The sequence below is a fragment of the Peromyscus californicus genome, unplaced genomic scaffold (assembly GCF_007827085.1).
Source record: "Peromyscus californicus insignis strain IS unplaced genomic scaffold, ASM782708v3 Scaffold_7__1_contigs__length_154581171, whole genome shotgun sequence".
NCBI lineage: Eukaryota > Metazoa > Chordata > Mammalia > Rodentia > Cricetidae > Peromyscus > Peromyscus californicus.
Genome location: NW_026294595.1, coordinates 7,479,256 through 7,498,689, shown reverse-complemented (window position 1 = coordinate 7,498,689; position 19,434 = coordinate 7,479,256). Strand labels below are relative to the sequence as shown.

The window sequence follows — 19,434 nt, the reverse complement described above, 5'->3', positions numbered from 1 at the left end:
GCCAGCTGATGGCGCACAGTAGGTCTGACAGCTGCCCCCCAAGCCAGCTGGTGGCACACAGTAGGTCTGACAGCTGACCCCCAAGCCAGCTGGTGGCGCACAGTAGGTCTGACAGCTGCCTCTCCAAAATCAGCTGCTGGGTCCAGAAGGAAATAACCCACTCCTTGTTTGTGACTGGAAATGGTACCCCCGGGCTTGGCACCCTGCCACATTTCCCAGGCTTGGCAGCCACTGCCTGCCAACTCTGGCAAAACACTGCTCTGAGCTGCCATTTATCAAGTGCTGTGCTGCGCGTTTCACGTGTGGTGTCCCACGGACACTGCGCTACCTGATGGACACCAGAGTCGGGGAAAGTGACCTGCTCCAGGTGGAGGCGGCTGCCTCTGGCAGATCAAGAGAACAGGAAGGGGCGGGCACCAGTCTCCAGTCACTATGGAGGTGGGTGGGCTCTGGGCAGCAGCACGGGGACATTTCTGTGGCCCACTGATGGCGCAGCAGGTCACTGGCTCTCCTGAGGGGAGGAGGGCTGGCCTCCCCAGCACAGGGTCCCCCGGAGCTTTTCATCTCTCTCGGCACTGCCTGCCTGCCAGGCTCCTTTGAAGTTGCACGGGGAGGGCAGGACTTTCCTCCTGCCCCACAGCCCATGGAGGAGGGAAGAGACGGGGGGGGGGGGGGGGGGAAGGGGGGGCTTCCTCTTCTATGGAGCCAATTAGAGGCATATCTGAACCCATGACCCCGCTCGCTCGCTCACTGGGAAAGCGGCTGGAGCCTGGTGGAGCAGGTTGGAGAGCAGGTGGTGTCAGCGTGCAACGGCCGTGTGTGTGTGTGTGTGTGTGTGTGTGTGTGTGTGTGTGTGTGTGTGTGTGCAACAGCCAGGTGGGGTGGGGTGTGTGTGTGTGTGTGTGTGTGTGCAACAGCCAGGTGGGGTGGGGTGTGTGTGTGTGTGTGTGTGTGTGTGTGTGTGTGTGTGTGTGTGCAACAGCCAGGTGGGGTGGTGTGTGTGTGTGTGTGTGTGTGTGTGTGTGTGTGTGTGCAACAGCCAGGTGGGGTGGTGTGTGTGTGTGTGTGTGTGCAACAGCCAGGTGGGGTGGGGTGTGTGTGCAACAGCCAGGTGTGTGTGTGTGTGTGTGTGTGTGTGTGTGTGTGTGTGTGTGCATATGTATGTGTGTGCCTGTGCAACAGTCAGGTGGGGTAGTGTGTGTGTGTGCACACTTGTGCAATAGTCAGGTCGGGTGTGTGCCCTGAGTCCCTGCTGGAGATGTGGCACTCACCCATGTTTACACAAAGGTAAGGCTTTGGCAATGCCAGGATTTCCTTCCCTTCCCAGCTCCCTCTCCTCTGCCCAGGGAGGGGAAGGTCACTGTCTAAGAAGTGCTAGGGTGTGGGGACAGTGTAGGCGCTGTGCCAAGCCAGGTGATATGAGAGGACACAATTCCTGCCCTGGCCAGGACAGGGGTAGGAAGCACAGGGGCAGGTGGTACCCTGTGATCGGCACAGGGAAGGGTGTGCTCAGAGGGGCCTCCAAGGACATGGCAAGGGTTGGTCTGGGCCTAGTGAGGAAGGTCTCCGATCTGGGTCACAAGATCACCCATGGCTACCCTTGCTCATTTTCTGGGGCAGGGGCAGGTGTCAAGTTCAGCAGTGTCCTTGATGTTGCACCCCATGTCCCCACCCCCGGAGTGAGCATGGGGCAGCTCAAAGAGGCTGAGTCACCGTCAGGGGCCAAGTGAGCCTAAAGGTCACCCTGAAACTTCGTCTACCCATCTGCTCTGAGGTCTCTCCAACCCCAAAGAGCCCCAAGTGGCATTGCTCCTACATGTCACCCCCAACTTCCAGAAGCAAGGACTCAGGGTCCATGGAATTCTTGCTTCAGTTTTAGTCCACTCGCTGTACCTCTCCACCTTCCCTGTCAGGGGCACCCCTCCCTGTGGAAACCCTGTGACAATGAGAACTCACTTGAGCCCCAGGAAGAGCGCAGCCCCATGGCCTGTCACCCACAGTCCTGACTCAGACCTCTTACATCATGTATGCCCGCAGTCTGAGGCCGCTTTAGACCCTGAACAAGCCTTGCGGCTCCCACTGAGCCCCACTTTGCCCTCTAGCAGCAGGGCTCTAGACTAAGATCGGGGCCTCTCCAGTGACCCTCAGCCTCGACACAAGCCAGCTCTCTAGTCCATCTGCCCTCCCAGCTGAGAGCGACCCTGCCTCAGTTCCAGCTGGCTCCCTGTGGCTGGTGCTCAGTTAATTGTTCAGTAGCAATTAATTACGCTGACTGGCCTCAGGAGGCTTGGACTTTCCCTGGCTAGGCTGGCTGGGTAGCAGAGGCAAACCTCTTGCCATCTCCAGGCATAGGGTAATGCCAGGCAGGAAGTGGTATTCTGGCTGCAACGTGCCTCTCAGACTGAGCCCTATCCTCTCCACTCCAGCCTCCGGAGCGCAGGCTGTGACTGAGGAGTCCACTCAGGAGCTTGGGGCCCGGCACAGCATCAGTCTGCTGGGGATGACCACGCAGTGTTGGCGCCCGAAGCTGGGCAGTTTTGATGGGGAACCTAATGGGGATGGATGGCCTGAGAGACCAGCACCCTCCCAAACAACAATTGAGCATCCAGGAGATTCTGTGTGGCAGGGGGGTGATCCTGACAGGTGCCCGCAGGCATCTGGGGGAAGATTGCTTCTGACGGAAGCCAAATGGATATGAACAGTTACCAGCCACACAAGCACTTTGCAGACCGCTCCAACCTCTCCTGCAGAGCCCCCATTCAGGCATCCAAGCATCGGGTCTAAGTAAAGGCACTGTTCCTCACCCATCCCTGCTAATCGTCCCTGAAGCCAAGGCCGAAGAAATTACCAGGCCCAGACCCTGACTGACTTCCCAGGAGATTGGATCCAAGTCAGCCTGAGTGGAAGACGGATGCATGGCATGGCAGGGCCTCAGCCAGGCACAAGCCCAGCCTAACCCTTAAATCTGATTTCTGGGCCTGGCGGGGGCCTGCCTAGGGAGCCCAGAGGCAGAGGCCATAACTCAGCCTCTTTGCAGTTAGAAAAACAAAAGAGCTTTTAACCCCAGACACGGATCCGGTACATTTAAAAGCTCTCCCCTAGAGCCTGAAGACAAGTTTAGAGATATGTCCATCTTCGGGGTCTCCAGGGATCCCTGGTTGCACTCAGACTGGCTCCTAATTGCAGGCTTTGCCACGCTCCTTCTTCGCCCACTCTGCCCCCATATCTCCATCTCCCCTCTGCTGGGGACACCGACCCCTTTCAAAGCCGATTCCTGCAAGTCCCCACCCCTTCTGCTTTGTAACTTCAGCTGTGTTAAACTCCCCCCTTGGCCATCCATCGGCCTAGACCTCAAACACCAAAAATAGCAATGCCAAGGGTCTTGGGTAAGCAATGGAAGCAGTCTGTGTGAGGCCAAGGTCAGGGACATGAAGAGAGGTTGGCTGGCCACAGTGGGAGCTGCTGGGCCTGTATCTCCCTGAACCATGCAGCCTTCTTTCCTGACGTGAGGTGGAGTGGTATTGAACATCCGGGTTACTGTGGTGGCCTGTGCCGTCCCTAGGGTCAGCCCATGGTAAAGACACTGACCGGCTTCCAGGTCATCCTGATCCAGAACCCTCACTACCCTCAAAAAACACAGAAGTGGACTGTGCAATTTCTTTAACAAAAAGCTATGCATGAGCCAGGCGTGGAGGTGCACGCTTTTAATCCCAGCACTGAGAGGCAGAGGCAGGCGGATCTCTGGGAGTTCGAGGCCAACCTGATCTACAGAGTGAGTTCCAGGACAGCCACGGCTGTCTTGTCTCAAAAAGCAAAAATAAAATAAATAAATAAACAAACAAACAAAGGCTGTGTGTGTGTGTGTGTGTGTGTGTGTGTGTGTGTGTGTGTGTGTGCTCGTGTGCGTGCCTGTGATTATGGAGGCTTCAGGGTGACCTCAGGTGTCTTCTTCAATGGCACCCCACCTTATTTTCTTGAGACAAGGCCTCTCCCTGAGCTTGGAGCTCAGTGATAGCAAGACTCGCTGAGCAGCAAGCTCCGGGAACTCTGTCAACCCCCCCAGAGCTGGGGCTACAGGCTTGAGCGGCTAGATGCGGCTTTTACGTGGGGCTGGGTATGGATGCTGGCTCTCATGCTCGCGGGGCAGGCACTTTGCTGACTTTGTATCTCCTCAGCTTTGGAGGTTTGGCTTGAGTGCAGGGGAATCCCAGCCAGATTAAAACTGTTAAACACGGGTTCCAGGGCGGCAATGTGACCCCGCCCCATCAGGGGAGGTGACTCCGAGTTATGGGCTGGGCAGCTTCGAAGCCACAGTGTCTAGCACTGCCTCGTGGCAGCAGCCTGGGACACTGGAGCTCATATCAGGCCAAGCCCAGCCTGGCCTGGAAGTGTTCCTGGCTGAGTGACCCTGACCCGGCATCTCCAGGCTCCCGTCTCCCTCCAGCACATCCCTTTCCTCCTATCAGCCACTCTGGTGCGTGCCTTTAAAAGCTCTAATGCTATGGCCAGAGATGTGGCTCAGTGGGTAAGAACCTGAACTGCTCTTGCGAGGACTGAGTCCCAGCACCTACATCAGGTGGCTCGCAATTGTAACTCTAACTCAGAGGATCTGATGCATCTTCACCTGTACTCACATGCACATGCCTCCATGGATACACACAAGTGCAGAGTTAAAATAAAAAATGGCTGAGCAGAGGTGGCTCACACCTTTAATCCCAGCACTTGGGAGGCAAAGCCAGGCGGATCTCTGTGAGTTCGAGGCCAGCCTGGTCTACAAAGCCAGTTCCAGGACAGCCAGGACTACACAGAGAAACCCTGTCTTGAAAAACTAAAATAAATAAATAAATTAATAAGATATTAAAAAAAAATCTGTGAAGAGTCGAGGCTCAGAGAACTGAAGCAATTTACTTAAGATCATACAGCAAAAGCCACATCATTGCCAGACCCGTCAATAGATGGCGGAGCCCAAGTATTACTTATATATAGGTCACACTGCCTCCTAAGCAGAAGGCAATCCTGTCAACTGAACTCCACCCACATCTGCAGACACTTGAGTGAGTGTCCCGGCTCTGCCCAAGAACACAGTCAGACCACTGCTGAAGCCTCATTCCTTCCCTCCCCAGCACCCGCCACGTCCCCCGTCCCCCCCCCCCCCCCCCCCCGTGCCTGTCACTGACTTCAGCCTCACTTCCTCTTGTGCCACACACCCCAGGTGACTCTGTGCCCTGAGAATGTCACCTGCTCTTCATGGCCTGTGCTCAAAAGCCCCCCCCCCCCGCCCCCCCAGGCTGCCCCTCTGCCACAACAACTTCCAGCCTGATTCCCTCACATGCTAAGCCCCTTGACCGGACAGGGCAGCGGCTTCTCCATCTCAACACTTGCAAGGGCCGCAATGCACAGTGGGTGCCCCACTGTTCGGGAGAACCCAGCAACAGAGCAAGGCTTCCTCAGGCCAAGCCCAGCACTTCATTCTGCATAAAGGAAGAGGGTTTTGCATTGTATTTATTTATTTTTGGTTTATATAGCTCTAATATTGTGAAGCTAATTTTTTTGTTTGTTTTTGTTTTTGTTTTTTGAGATAGGGCTTCTCTGTGTATCCCTGGCTGTCCTGGAACTAGCTCTGTAGATCAGGCTGGCCTCAAACTCACAGATCCACCAGCCTCTGCCTCTGCTGGGATTAAACTGTGGGATTTGCATTTTTAAATTTGCACACAGTAGTCAATGGTGCAAAGGAGCCTGGGAGGCTCTTGAGCGGTCCGACCCTCCTAGCGACCCTCCTAGCGACCCTCCTAGCGACCCTCCTAGCGACCCTCCTAGCGACCCTCCTAGCGACCCTCCTAGCGACCCTCCTAGCGACCCTCCCAGCGACCCTCCTAGCGTGGGGAAGGAATTGCAAACTCATTTCCTGCAGCACCCTCAGCTCTAGACCGGGACAGCAGGTCACGGTGCACGGGACAGTGCCTGCCTGCTGCCGGTTGTTTGATGTCCTCTGAGTAGTACTGAGGAATATGTGAACATTTGTGAAATTCAGATCTCATCGAGAACAGCCCAGTTATTGGGACAAAGCCACACCCTGCTTCTTTTTGTCTTATTCCCCGACAGTGGCTCCGGCAGACGTCAGAGCCTTTGCTGAGCCCAAGCCTCTATTTCCCGCAGCCGGGTGGTCAGGCTTGAGGGATGCCCCAGCTCCCCCAGCTATGAGGAGCCTCAGGGTACCTGTGGCTACACTGTCCCTGCTGCCTGGTAGAATCCCATTCTTCCACTGTCCAATCAGGCGGACATTGGGAGGTACAGGGCTGAGCCCCTCCTGCCTCCCCAATGTGTACCTACCCGGATAGATAAAGAGGCGTCACTCAGTCCACGTGAGTGACAGGTCCCTGGGCATCTCCATCGCAAGGCCTCACCCCCCGCTCCGAAACACACCCTGAGAACTAAGGTGTGGGGGCTCAGGGCTCAGGAGCATGGTGCCTCTTACCTGGTTCCTGCTCCCTGAGGGCAGACTCCCCTGGTGTCTACAGGGAGCGGACAGAGTTTAGAGCTAGGCCGAGCATGCTGGGCGGGCTGCCTCTGCAGACAGACGGACGCACAGGGCAGACTCACCGTCCAGCCTCCGCCATCAGTACGCATGTCACAGTAGACCTGGAAGCCAGCTGGGTAGTGAGTGGGGAAGACCGAGTAGACACCATCATCCTGCTGTCCACTCAAGAGAACATCCAGGCAGTCCCGGGGCCTAGAGCCTGGGACAAGAGAGTCACGTGAGCGTGGCGGAGGCCCAGACGCTGTCATCTCTTCCCTCCAAAGAGGTCCCCAGCTCTCTCTGACAACCCTGTCCACCTGAGGTTGAGAGCATGAACTCTCAGCCCCGGGTGAATCCGTGGGGCCTCGCTTTCCTCATCTGGAAAATGGGCTCATGTCTCAACAGGTCAGGCTCTGAGTCACCTGGCCCACAGGAAGTCCGTTTCTATAGCAGCAGCTTGTCTACCAGAGTCAAGGGGCAGGTGGTAGACAACTCCCTCTTCCCTGGAACTGGGCACCAGAGCCACCCACCCAGAGAAAGCAAGCCCACGCCACTCACCATTAGCGCAGCCTCTCGGCCGGGCTCCTCTGGAAGGGGCCCTTTGAAGGTCAGCCTTGACGCGGGGCCGGCCCAGCCCCCGCTCCCTCTGCAGAGCCTCCAGGACATCACTGACGGAGTTCACCAGGTGAGCCACGTGGCCTTGGCTCTCAGAAATAAGCTGCAGAGCACAGAAGACATCAGAGGGGACACAGACCCGGGAGCCCCCGCCAGGAGAGCCTCCCCCACCCCTGCTTCCCTGGCCTCAGGGTCACGTCCACGGCAGTTTGAGGGGTCAGTAGCACTCTCTAAGGGGTTCAGAGGTCAAGGGCACTGGTGGAGGCCTGGCCACTTCTCTGCATCCAGCCCAGCCGATGGGGGCAGTGCAGGAAAAGGCAGCCCCAGACATCAGCCTGAGATCACCCACCAACCAGCTCCCCTCCTGAACCCGCCTTCGTTCTTTCATTGAGACAGGGTGTCACGTGGACAGGCTGGCGTTAAATCTCTGATGGCTCTTGCCTCCACCTCCCCAGTGTGGAGATTACGGACAAGTGACACCAGACTCAATACGTGCTGGGAACCCAGCCTGGGGCTTCCTGCTTCACAGGCAAGCCCTACCCACTGAACCACACTCCACAACCTAGCAAGCCTTGGTTGTCAGGAGAGAAATGAGTTATCGTCACATCCCTAGCCTAGCTCCTGTGGGGACCTGTGACCACACACAGCACCAGCATGGCATCAGGCCCCAGTGGGGTCCTTGCTTCACCCTCCTGGGGTATTCCAGCCACATGAGGAGGCTAAGGCAGGGGTGGTCCCCTGCACTGGGGAAAACGGGCCTGAGTCTTGGGAAGGACAGAGAGCCTGGGCATGAGTCACTGCGTTCAAACTGGGCCCCAAACAAGGGTGCCCCAAACACGGTGTGCCTTCCCCGCCCCCCATTTGCAGGGAGTCTCCATAGATGCCTGCTGTCCCTCACCTCACAGGGCCCCATCGTGCTTCAGAGAGCCAGGACTTGAGACTGTAACCTCCATGTTCCCAGAGGGAATCTGAAGTCTAGAAGGAGAAAGACCCTGCCAGAACACCTGGGAACCAGGACTCATCCCTCCTCCTCAAGGCAGACGGCAGGAAAGGAGCGAGCAACCACTGTACTACCAACCCAGGTGTGGGTGGGCGCCAGGCCGTGGTGTTCCCTGAGTGGGTTGTGGCTCCCCCATCAGCTGTGTGACACCCTCCCTACCCTGTCTGCAGACCAGGATGGGGACCTGTCTGTCATTCTGGGGTGGACCATCACTACCTGTTCTCCACAACACCACAGCTCTGTGAGGCAACACGTGCCCCTCCCCTCCTCCCCTCCATCCCTGTCCCATGGGTTGGAGCTCCACAGAGCAGCGTAGGTTCCTCGGGAACCTCTCACTGTGCTGGCTGCCAGAAGGGTGTGGGGGTCCCCTGCATCCTCACCCTGGGCTTCAGGAGGCTATGGGGCCCAGTGGAGGGGGAGGGGCGGGCAGCAGGCAGCACGGAGTGAGCCTGGTCTTGCTCACCGAACCTGTCACTCGCCAGATAATAGCCCATCGGAGAAAGAGAAAGAAATACACCCAGCCAGCAGTTTACAAAATATGATTCTCGGCTCGTCCGAAGGCAGGGCCCTGCGAAGCTCTAGGCCTTGTTGGTTTCCCCTCTGCTGAGCAGGTGATTCAGTGGTCTCCAGGAGTACTGCAGTGGACAGGGGGAGCCTGCAGCCCTTACCACAGCGACCTATGGCCAGGCTCCATGGAGCCCCTGCGGGGGCACAGGCGGCCCTTGATGAGGGGGTAGCAAAGACCCCTCAGTAAATCTCACCGCACAGCCCATCCTTTTGAGTCACCATGGCCATGACATTCAGCAGCTCGGGCCTGGCCCCTCCCTCTCCCTGGCAGGCAGAGGAGACCTCGGTTTAAACTAGCAAATGATTACCACTGAAACACATAAACCTGCCCCGAATTAATAGGGAGTCAGTCTCTGCTCGCTGAGCCGCGCAAACCATCACGAGAGGAGCTGGCGGCGACCAGAGGCCGTGAAATCAGGGCAGCTGCTTCCAGCGAGGCTTAGCAGTGACCGAGCTTCTACCAGGCCCCTTCACCACTGAGCCTCAGTCTGCCCCTCTGCAGAATGGGTCGAAAAAGGCACCTGCCCCTGGGGAAGTGGACCGTCACTTCCACTCACAGAAGGTCTTCAGTGGTGGCTGCCTATGAACAGCCTACAGATGGAGCTGACATGCGGGCTGAGCCCTGCGCAGTCAGGAACAAGGCATCCCCTCCGGCTTGGCCTGGTACCCCCCCCCATTTTACAGGTGGGAAGAACCTACCTAGAGAAAGGATGTGATCCCCCCAAGATCGCCCAAAGCTAAGATGGACCCCACAAGACAACAGACAGAACTGCTGACCTTTGCTGGGCCAGTGAGCAACGGACCTCTGGGAGTAACGGACCTCTGGGAGTAACGGACCTCTGGCAATCGCGGCTTTGGGAACAGAACCAAGGGTTGTGGGAAGGGGCTGCAAGATTGGGTAAGGGGACATGGCCGGTTGTCTCTGAATGATCCAGAAGGACAGAAGACATCTCGGATGGTCCTGTACCAGATGAATTCCTGCCCTGGAGACTGGGGATACTATCCATCTTGCATTTCATGGGGGACATTCCAGTTCAGAGGGACGTAGGTCGCCAGCTCATCAAGGCTGAGTTCAGGGAAGGCAGAGTCGGGTTCCTGTCATCCAGAGCCTGGCAATCTCCTGTTCTGCTGATGGGCCCGGGGGAGGGGCAGCAGGAAGCTGGCTGTATGTCCCCCAACCCAGGGGACCCATCACCCCGTCAGTCACCCAGACAGAGTGACAAGGGCTATAATTTCTCCAGCTGCAGTCTTCAAGGGGAGGAAAGAGGGTAACCGCTCACGAGCTATGGGTGACCAAGTGCCTGGTCCCCTTGGGTGTCTGGATGAGAGGCGCATAGAAACAGCTGGGATGGCTAGTGGGATGGGTCGACTTTAGCCCGAAGGCTGAGTCGGAGAGGTGAAGCGGCCTCGGGCTGGAGGCTGGGCAGGGACTGAAGACACACTAGCAAACCGCTTTCCAAGCCGCAAATTTTTTTGTTCTGGAAACCAGGGGACGCAAAGGAGGCGGTCCCGGGTCCCTCCTCCTTCCAGGAGATCTAGCTGGTGCTGAGGGGCTGGTGGAAGAGCCAAGGCCAAAACCTTGAACTTTGCAGGAACCTGGCTGGGTACCTGGTAGGGGTGGGCAGGGAGGAGTTGGGAGGCCAAGGGCCTGTCTGAGTTCCCCTCGACGGCTCTGCATCCCTGGAAAGCCGTGGGCAGCTCAGAACAAAGCCGTGACAAGGGTTAGGGTAGGGGTGCAGCTCCTCACTGCAGGAGACTGGGAGCAAGCCTCACCCCTCCTTCCCTCCGTTTGCAGCTAATGATAGGGGGGTGGGCAGAGAGGCAATGCCTGCCTGACTTGCAATTCACAGCCTCTCAGTGGGCCTGGGGGCCGGCCCCTCTAGTGCTGGGTCTACAAGGCTGCAGAGTTACCAGGAAAGTGTGTGGAAGGAAAGCTGGGTTGGGATATTGGTCATGGATGTGAGAACACAGCCCTCCACAGCTGGAAAGAACGAGGCCCAGGCTGGAGCCTTAGCGACATTACAGACATTACATGTTCAGCACAGGGACCGGTGGCCCCACCCCTCAAATCAAGACATCCTCTACCAGAAGGCATACATAGATGCCACTCTTACCTGGATGAGGCGGCCCTGTTCGCTCTGCAGGGTGCTGAGGCCCTGGCTCAGCATGCTGTGTCCCTTGCGCAGCCCAGCACATTCAGCTTGCAGCTCCGAGGCCCGGGCCAGCAGCCGGGGCAGCTGGTCAGCCAGTGCGTCCAGCAGCTCGGAGGCACCATCCAGCCTCGGCTGTGCCTGCTGCTCACTCAGTGCCCGCAGCGTGGAGGTCTGCAGACCCTCCAGGCGGGCGAAGCTGTCAGTGAGGTCAGGGCAGCGGGGGTCGATGAGGAGGCTGAGGTGGGAGCTGTCGGCCCTCTCCACGGTGACCAGGGCACTGTTGGCCCCCGCAGACCCTGTGCTGACGATGGGTGGGGGGGGCCGTGCCCGGTGCATGGGCATGGTTCAGGAAGAGAACTGCGCCCGTGACAGCCACGGCCAGAAGTACTGCGAGGGACAGGAGCACCGTGCACAGCACGTAGCTGCAGCTTGGTCGCTGTAGGTCAGCCCAGGACACGACAGAGACAGACAGACAGACAGACAGGAGAAAGAAAGGCAAGTATTAGAGGCCAGCCTACGCCTGTGACTCTGCCCAGTGAGGCTCTGGAGGCTGGGAGGGAAGAGACCCCAGAAGAAAGCTGCACACAACCCTGGGACAGACAGACAGGCAGGGAAAGCAGAGAGGCTGAGGCAGGGGAGCGGCCGAGGAGAACTCTGTTTCCCCACACCTGCACAGAGCCCTCTTTTCCTAGAGCAGGGTCCCAGCAGGACAGGGCAGGACAGCCAGGCAGTTAGCTCTGAGGCCACTGTGGAGAAGGGCTGAGGCAACACAGGTACTGTGCCTCCCATAACGGGCAATCTCGGCCTCAGGGCTGTCGCTGCTACACCAAGCTGTCCTAACAGTGACTTAAGGACAACTGAGGCCAAAGTCACAGAGTCACTTGTAATTAAAAATGGTGCCATGACTCTGTGTGACAAATGCTTTGGAGACTCACTCATTCTACCAAGTCACTCACAGCCCCTGAGCATTTACACATGGGAAAAACTGGAGCCCAGAGACGGCAAGGGGCCTGCCCGGAGTCACACAGCCAATTAGAAGCATTTTGATTGGGCCCCAAGCTCCTGCTTTCTGGGTGGGGGGTGGGATCGTCTAGGCACCTCCTATAACCAAATTTCAACTCTCACACACACGCTGCCCCTACATTCTCAACTTCCTGAATTTGAGACGCCTCTTTAAATGAGTTAGTGTATTAAAGGCCCTGGAGCCGTGCCTAGCACGTTACACTTCTGCAATAAATATTAGTGGCTTTTATTATCTCATGATCAATGTGCACAGAGCATCTGGAGGTGGTTTTTATCTTCCACCCAGAGCGTTATTTCTGTGTGTCCTCTGCATTGGGAGGACACCTTCCCTTTCTCACACACGGCAAGATCTTATGGTGTAGCTGACTGCCGGCTTGCTTTCCTAGCCATATAGAAAACACCCATCGCATTTACTAGACATTTACTAAGAAGCAGCTGCTTCCCTGCCACAAATCCCAATACCACCAATACTCCTGAGTCTCTTGGTAGGAGAGGAGCAGGGGCTGGGGTGAAGGGCTGGCCGTTTCCAGGAAGCCCTCCCTGATTGCCTCTCCCCCAGCCTGCAGGGGCTCCTCCCCCAGCGCTTCTCAAGACAGATTTCATCACCTTTCCACTCACAGCAAGCCCCACGAGCCAGGCTCAGGGACTCTTGCTCAGAGCCCATGTCCCCTCCAGGGGAGTTTGTGTCCATGACTTAATTCTCAACCTCTCTGGGGACATGATCCCTTGGGATCTCTGACAAAGGCTGAGGACACGGTTTCTGAGGACCCGGGGACTGGTAAGCCATGGGAAGGAAACCCGCCCGGGGCCCCAGTCTGACCACCTGGCACAGTTGAGTCCTGGCCGGTGCCGTGGATGGACACCGGTGCTGTGGATGGACACACAGAAGCAGAAACAGCAGGTGGGCCAGGCCATGCCTTTGGGGTAAGCTGGGACACCTGGCACCACAGAGCCTCAGGACCTCCCGGCAGAGCTTAGGTTCTGAGACAGAGCTACCTCCTCTCTATGAGGGCACACACAGAATGGAGGCAACCCCAGGCTGTACCAAGCCCTCGACCCCAGGCGGGCCAGCAGCCCACAGGTCCTTATCGGCAGCATCCCTCAGCCAGGCACCATGTCCCCTCCTCTGAAGCCTTCAGCAGCCCCTGCCGTGAAGGCCGCTGCTCAACTCATTGTGCAGATGTGAAACTGAGGCTCAGGGAGCAAAGTCCCAATCCCAGCATGACACAGGATTGGGGGGGAATGTGTTAGAGACAGCCGGGTGGCTGTGGACTGAGTGTCCCCCAACGTTCCTCCCCTGCTGAGCAAGGCTGCAGGGACAAAGCTGTGTTGGTAGCCAGGTGCCCGACACACTCACTTCTGACCCATCAGGAGACACCTTGCCCGGAGCATCTCCAAGCCTCGTCCTCTGATTGTGTGGCCTTAAAGTCCCTCAGCTTGGAGAGAGGCTCGTCATCTCCCAGTGGGTCTTCAGGACTTCATCCTGACGGATTGGGCACAAGTCTTCCCAGGGGAGTGGGGACTGAGGGGACAGAGATGGAGAGAGTGGAGGGAGTTGCAGGGTCCCTTGGAGCCAGTGTGGCATGGGAGCTCAGCGATGGAGCAGGCCGCTCTTGGAGGAGAATTAGTCTTTAGAGATCAACTTTAAAGATGAAGAGCTGTTCGCTTTTATAGGCTGCGGCTTACGTGCCTCGCAGAGAAATCGCCCAAGATAATAAGGGGGCCTGGGCCAGGCGGCCAGCGCTGTGCCTCGGGCTGGAGCTTATTAATCAGTCTCTGGCCAGGCAGAGCAAGGTGCACCCCAACCCTCCCGTACAGGGTGGGGGTGGGGGGAGGCAGCACAGAGCCTCCCAAGGACAAGGAAGAGTGCCTAGAAGGAACCTGAAGCCTGAGTCAGGAGATGGGGTTGAAGGCCTCCATGTTCCCAGCTAAAGGGATGTCTTTGATCCCCTGCAAGAGGGGTCAGTGGCTGGGCCTGTGAGGCGGTCGGCAGGTAAAGGCGCTCGCCGGCAAGCGTGGCAGCCTGACATCAATCCCTGGAACCGTGTAAAGGAGAGAACCGGCTCCTAAAAGTTGTCTTCTGACCTCTACACATGTGCTGTGGCATACGTGACCCTGATGCTCACCACACAAAGTAAATTGAAAAAAAAATTAAGTGCTTGTCTAATGGAAGGCTAGGTGGGGCCTGCAGGAGCCTCCCAGAACACCTCTATTGGGAGGTGACATTTGTCTGTCCAGTATGCTTTTTGGAGTCACCAGCCCTTGAGAACAACTTGGGTATCTGGAGAAAAAAGAGTCAATACCAAGGGACCTGGGAACCCCCATCCCTGCATATGGCACTCACCCCGTCTTGCTTTCCCTGGTGGCCCAGTCCCATGGGTCCTAGACAGAGAGCCTTATCTTGGCTACCAGCCCGAATGAGGAGGTCTCTCGTGGGCCAGGGAGGCGGGGTGTCAGGAGACAGCCACTCTGCTTCCCGTCCTGGGAGCCTCAGCCAGAGGCTGTGGCTACAATTAGGGTGGACCAATGTTGCTGACTTTGCACTGGAGAACTGGGGTGCTCCGGCTTTCTGGAAGGTCCTAGGAGCTGCCACTGAAGGTGCCCAAGGTGATGGAGATGATGTGGGCGCTGTCTGCACCATCCCACCTAGAGGCTCGAGACACCTAAACTTGGACTCCCCAGGGAATCTTTGGCTTGGCTCTCACTTTGTTGGCAAGGGGTTTCCACGAGTGTCTGTGAAGGGCCCCTAGATTCTGGCCTCCTCCTCACCACCTGCCTCAGTCACTGAGTGTCACCCCCCGCCTGAACAAAGAGCAGACAGGACACTGGCCCCTCACACCCCTCCAGGCCCCTCTCAGCCAAATGTCACCAACAGCTCTATGGGACTCTCCCTGCCCACCTCCGCCAGGCCCAGGAGCCTCAGGCAGGCCATGCCGACTCAAGGGACAGTTGAAGGTGGGGGGGGGCTCCAGTGGTCTCTTCCTCTCTCACCCCAAATCTGATGTGGTGACCTCTCAAACTCTACTGAATGAGAAGAAAGAGAAATCATTTTTGTATGGCAGTCACCATGGCCTGTGGCAGTGCCTGACTTTTGGGTTTGTCCCCAGGGGACTCCATGTTCCCTGAGGCGTGGGCTGCATCTCCTGGTGTGATGTAGGGTCTCCATAAATAGCCATGGAGTGAATTAAATTCGGCAAGGATTAAGGTTAGACCTCAGGAAAGACTTCCCAAACAGAATAGCTTGCTTGCTTTCTGGTATGTTTCTAGAAGTTTTGAAATAACTGAAAGACAGGATTGGGCATGGTTGGGAGGCTGACTGCTGGAAGGTGACTTGGGGTCCCCTCAGCAAGAAGGTACCACTCCCTCCAAGGAGATGGTTCAGGGTGACTTCTGTCAGACATTCCAGGACCGGAAGCCAATGTGCAGTTCTAGAGTCTTCTCTGAACATCACCGCAGCATCTTCCTGCCCCAAGGCACACAAGACCCATCCTGTGCAGGGGACAGGAAGACGCCCTAATGAAGCTGGAGTCAGTCCCCTGGCCAAGGTCATACATCCAGTGTGGAGACAGTTCGGGAACAGAGCCAGGAGGAGCAGGCCCAAGGAGGTCTCCAGGAGTGGCCATACCTGGACGTGAGGAAGGGTGAGAACCACTCACCCCAGTCAAGTGACTAAGCTCTGAAGAGCAGCGGGTTCAGGGAAGAACACAGGCCCCCTCCCCTTCACCTTGCCCAGTCTGCTCGGGTCACTGGTTTGGTCCCTGAGGAGTGGTGGTGGCGGGGGTGGGGTGGGGTGGGGGTGGGGGGGTGGGGGGAGAGGAGTGGTTCATCTATTATATCTGCTGGCCTCCTAGGGTGTTGTGAAGAGAAGTGAGAGGCAAGGGTGTGGTGCTGGGGTGCAGCCTCGGTCAGCTCTCCTCCCGGGGGAACAGCAGTGTGCATGGATCCCACCCTGGTAGCAAAGAGGAGGCTGCTGGGGAACCAGCCATTTTGTGGGCGCACTGCACCTTGAGGGGTGCAAACACACCAGAAGTTCACTCAACTCCCTTGTTAGCTCAGGTAAGGAAGGACGGGGGCCGGTCGGTCCCATTTTACAGATGCACCAGCGAGAAACAGCAACCTTGCAAGAATCGTGCGGCCTGTCTGAGACCACGATAAAGCCGGAATGGAGGAGAAGGCCCCAAGAGAGCGGAGGTACACCTCTCTCCCTCCACCCCGACTCTCTCCACGTTGCTCACAGGAAAGACCTGGCCTCCGGTCCAAGCATACAGTAGGCACAAGACCCAGCCTGGTGCATACTGGCTCACTATTTGATGATGGAAGGGGTATCTGATACCCTGTACCCAGCATAGACAGCCGAGCTCTGCCTGATGCAGCTGGAAGCCGGTCCCCAGGGGCAGCAGAACCCGGGCGGCCACACTGGCCCAGGACACCTTGAAGTCCCATTTGTAGCAGACTCCCCCCAGAAGTCCCCATCCCTCCTCTCCCATATTCCTCTCGGCCAAGCATCAAGCAGCGGACCTGGGCTTCTGGGAAGGAATACAACCTGGGCAGGGGGACCTAGGGCAGGCACTGGGGGATCTAGAGCCAGGGGCATGCTTTAAACAAAACTGCCTCATTGCAGCCCTGTGTGGAACAGGTAGGGTGTCCCTGGATCGGAGTGTGTTGGGGGCCTGGTGTGACAATCAAATGAGAGAGCACAGCTCTAGAAGTGGGCTAGAGCCCAGGGAGGGGAAAAAGCAGCCAGGACCAGTAAGGTACCAAAGGAGGGCAGCCTTGGGGATGATGCCTGAAGTTATTGCTGCTTCTTTAAGATCACAGCAGGAAGGGCCCTGCCACTGGGGTCACAGTGAAGGTAGGAATACAGTTAGGAAGGGCGACAGACCACCCAGGAAGGGCATGGAAAGGGACTGGTTAGAAACAGTAGAGTCCTTGCTCTCTGGCCTGCGTGCTGTGTGGCTTGGGCATATTCCTCAACCTCTCTGATCCTGTGGTGTGGGAATGTATACTTGCAAAGAGCCTCTGACTAGGAAGTGAGGTAGCATCAGGGCTTTGCAAGACCAGTGTCACTCCAGGAAGGAAAGCAGGTTGCAGCTTTGAAGAGTGAGGGGCGGGCCTTGGCCACCCCCTCCTTCTCTGGTGGCAAACGCTGGCTCCCTCGCTGTTCCTTCCCCAGTGACATCTGTCTGGGAGAAATTTAAAATTTAAAACGGGCAGCCCCATTATCTGCTCTCCTTGGCGAATGGCCTCCTCAGCATGCCTGTCTATCCCAGTCCCTTGATGGCTCAGCCTGGGGCAGGACCTGCGGCCACTCCTCTGCCTCAGACGCGGGACGCCCGGCCCCTCAGTAGGCCCTCCCTGCTCTGTCCCAGCCGGTGCAGTGCACAGCCCTGGGCACCCTCCAAGCCGGGACACTTCGCTGTCCCGGAAGAGGCAGTAGGGAGAGAGGAGCAGGCAGACCCGGGTTCAAATCCCTGCAGGGCTGCGTGGCCTCAGGCGGCAGCTGGACCTCTCTGAGCCTTGCTCTCCTGGTCTTAAAGTCGGAGAAGCACAGTGCTCAGGCTTCTTACAGGATTTTAATGTTTTCTGGTCCCCTATTGGGTTTGGGTTTGGGTGTCTCGGTACAGAGAGAGATGGGGTGGGGGGAGAGGCAGCCCTGGGTGGGGGGCTGATCTTGAAGCCCGGGAGGATGTGCGGGGCTCCTGGCAAGTGGGGAGGACGCCCATTGTGGCTGTGGGCGAACGGGACTCAGCACGCGGATCATCTGTCAGCTGTCCCCAACTGAAGGGCTGTTCCACAACCAACTACAGGTCCTCTCTTCCCTCTGCACGAGCGAGCACGGGGGTCTCCGATGGGGGTGGGGACTGGCTGCAGCGAGTGCCTCCTGCAGGGATCCCCGAGTTCAAGTCTCCTCTGAGGGAGGAGGAGAGCAGGTGCCCCCCCCCAGTCCTGCCCAAGCTCCCCAAACTCCGGCCCCCGCACCCGTTCCCGTGCCCGTGGGTACCTGCGGTTTGTCGCGCGGTCGGTCCTCAAGTTGGGACGCGCCGCCCACGGTCTTCCACCGCTCGTGGACCATCTTCCCGCAGGACCCGCGGGGACGCGGGGCGCGGCCGAGCGCGAGGGAGGCGCGGGGTGCACCCGGTGCGCCGCGCGCGGGAGGCCCCCTTGGTGCCGGGGACCAGGGCTGGCCCGGGAGCGGCGGCCGCCAGCAAGGCTGCGTGTGAGCGCGTGTGAGCGCGGGGCGCGCGGGCGCGAGCCTCCGAGAGCCGCCCGCGCCGCGCCGTCCCCGCGTCCCGCTCCCGCGCCTCCCGCGCGCTCCTCCCTCCGCCCTCCTCCTCCTCCCGCCTCAGTCTCCGCGTCTTCTCCGTCTCGGACTCTCAGGGCCTTTTATTGCTCCCCGCGGCTTCCCGGGCACGCGCACGCGCGCCCCGCGGACTCCAAGAGTGACTCCCGCTCCAGCCCGGCCGCGGGTGGCGGGGACTAGTCAGCAGCAGCCGGCGCGACGGCAGCCACGGGCTCCCCGAGGAGCCCGCGCGTCCTGCGGCGCCCCGCGCAAACTTCCTCCCGGGCGGGACTCGCCTAAGTCCCCAGGTGCCGGGATCATCCCCGAGAAAGGGGCTGGGAGGAGACCCGGTGCCCCTGGCCGGACTCGGGGGTCCAGGTCCCGGGTCAAGTGTGCGCGTGGCCCGCCAGTCTCCAGCCCCGCGATCTCGTGCTCGAGTCCCCGACTCCGCAGCCCGGGCTCCTGCACACCCCACGGCACCCGCCCATCCCGGGTCCCCGCCGACGCGCTCCCCGAAAGCTGGCCTAGAGCTGTCCCAACCGCGGGAGGAGGGATCTGAGCCACCCCAGCGGGGGCTTCTTAGTCGTCCCTCCTACTAGCCGCACTTTTTAAAGCGTTTAATCCGCCCGAGCAGCCTTCGGAGGTAATTGACAAAGTCCTTAATCTGCGCGGTTAACGAGCTGCTGTTGTGGCTCCGACCGCGTGGCTCCCACGCGCCCCACGCCGGGCCCCGCCGGCCGCCCTTCCCCCAGCTCCGCAGAGACGCCCAGACCCCCCGCTACTCCCTAAAGCTGTTTTCCGGCTCCGGGCGCTCTGGCCGCCGTGCTGTTCCCTGGCACCGTCTTCATCTCTCTCCCACCGGCTGCCAGTCTGTCGCCCCGTCTTCGTCCCTCGTCTCGTCCCTCTAGGCGCCTGGCAGGCGTGGGGCAGGCCTCGTGAGGGTGGGGCCCGAGCCTGACGTGGGCAGAGCGGTCCCGGGGATCAGAGCTGGAGCTAGGCACGGTGGCCACATGCCCTCCCAGACTGTCACCAGCCGGAAACTGGGTCCGACAGTCTGCACGAACTTCCCGCGCTGCCTCTGGTTGGCACCTCCCGCGGTCCCAGCCCGGCTTCCCATCAGGAAGCTGCCGGGGCTACTGCCCAGTGACCCCAGGCTGGCATTAGCAGACGGCTCTATGCGATGCGCCTGTGCCCCCCACCCCCCTACCCCATCAATTATGGGGGTTGTAGGTGATCTCAGGCCTAGGCAGAAGACTGTGTGGTCACTGGCCACTGAACC

The 19,434-nt window shown here is 58.6% G+C and overlaps 1 protein-coding gene across 1 annotated transcript in view; it reads right to left on the bottom strand.

Moving 5' to 3' along the window:
* Positions 1 to 18,091, bottom strand: part of Fibcd1 (fibrinogen C domain containing 1) — a 33,429-nt gene extending 15,338 nt beyond the window's left edge. The window contains 5 exon segments of the mRNA XM_052725389.1: positions 6,601 to 6,737; positions 7,076 to 7,235; positions 10,814 to 11,170; positions 11,172 to 11,288; positions 17,877 to 18,091. Coding sequence (XP_052581349.1) covers positions 6,601 to 6,737; positions 7,076 to 7,235; positions 10,814 to 11,170; positions 11,172 to 11,288; positions 17,877 to 17,948 — 843 coding nt within the window. The 5' untranslated portion in view covers positions 17,949 to 18,091.
* Between the last annotated feature and the right edge of the window lie 1,343 nt (positions 18,092 to 19,434).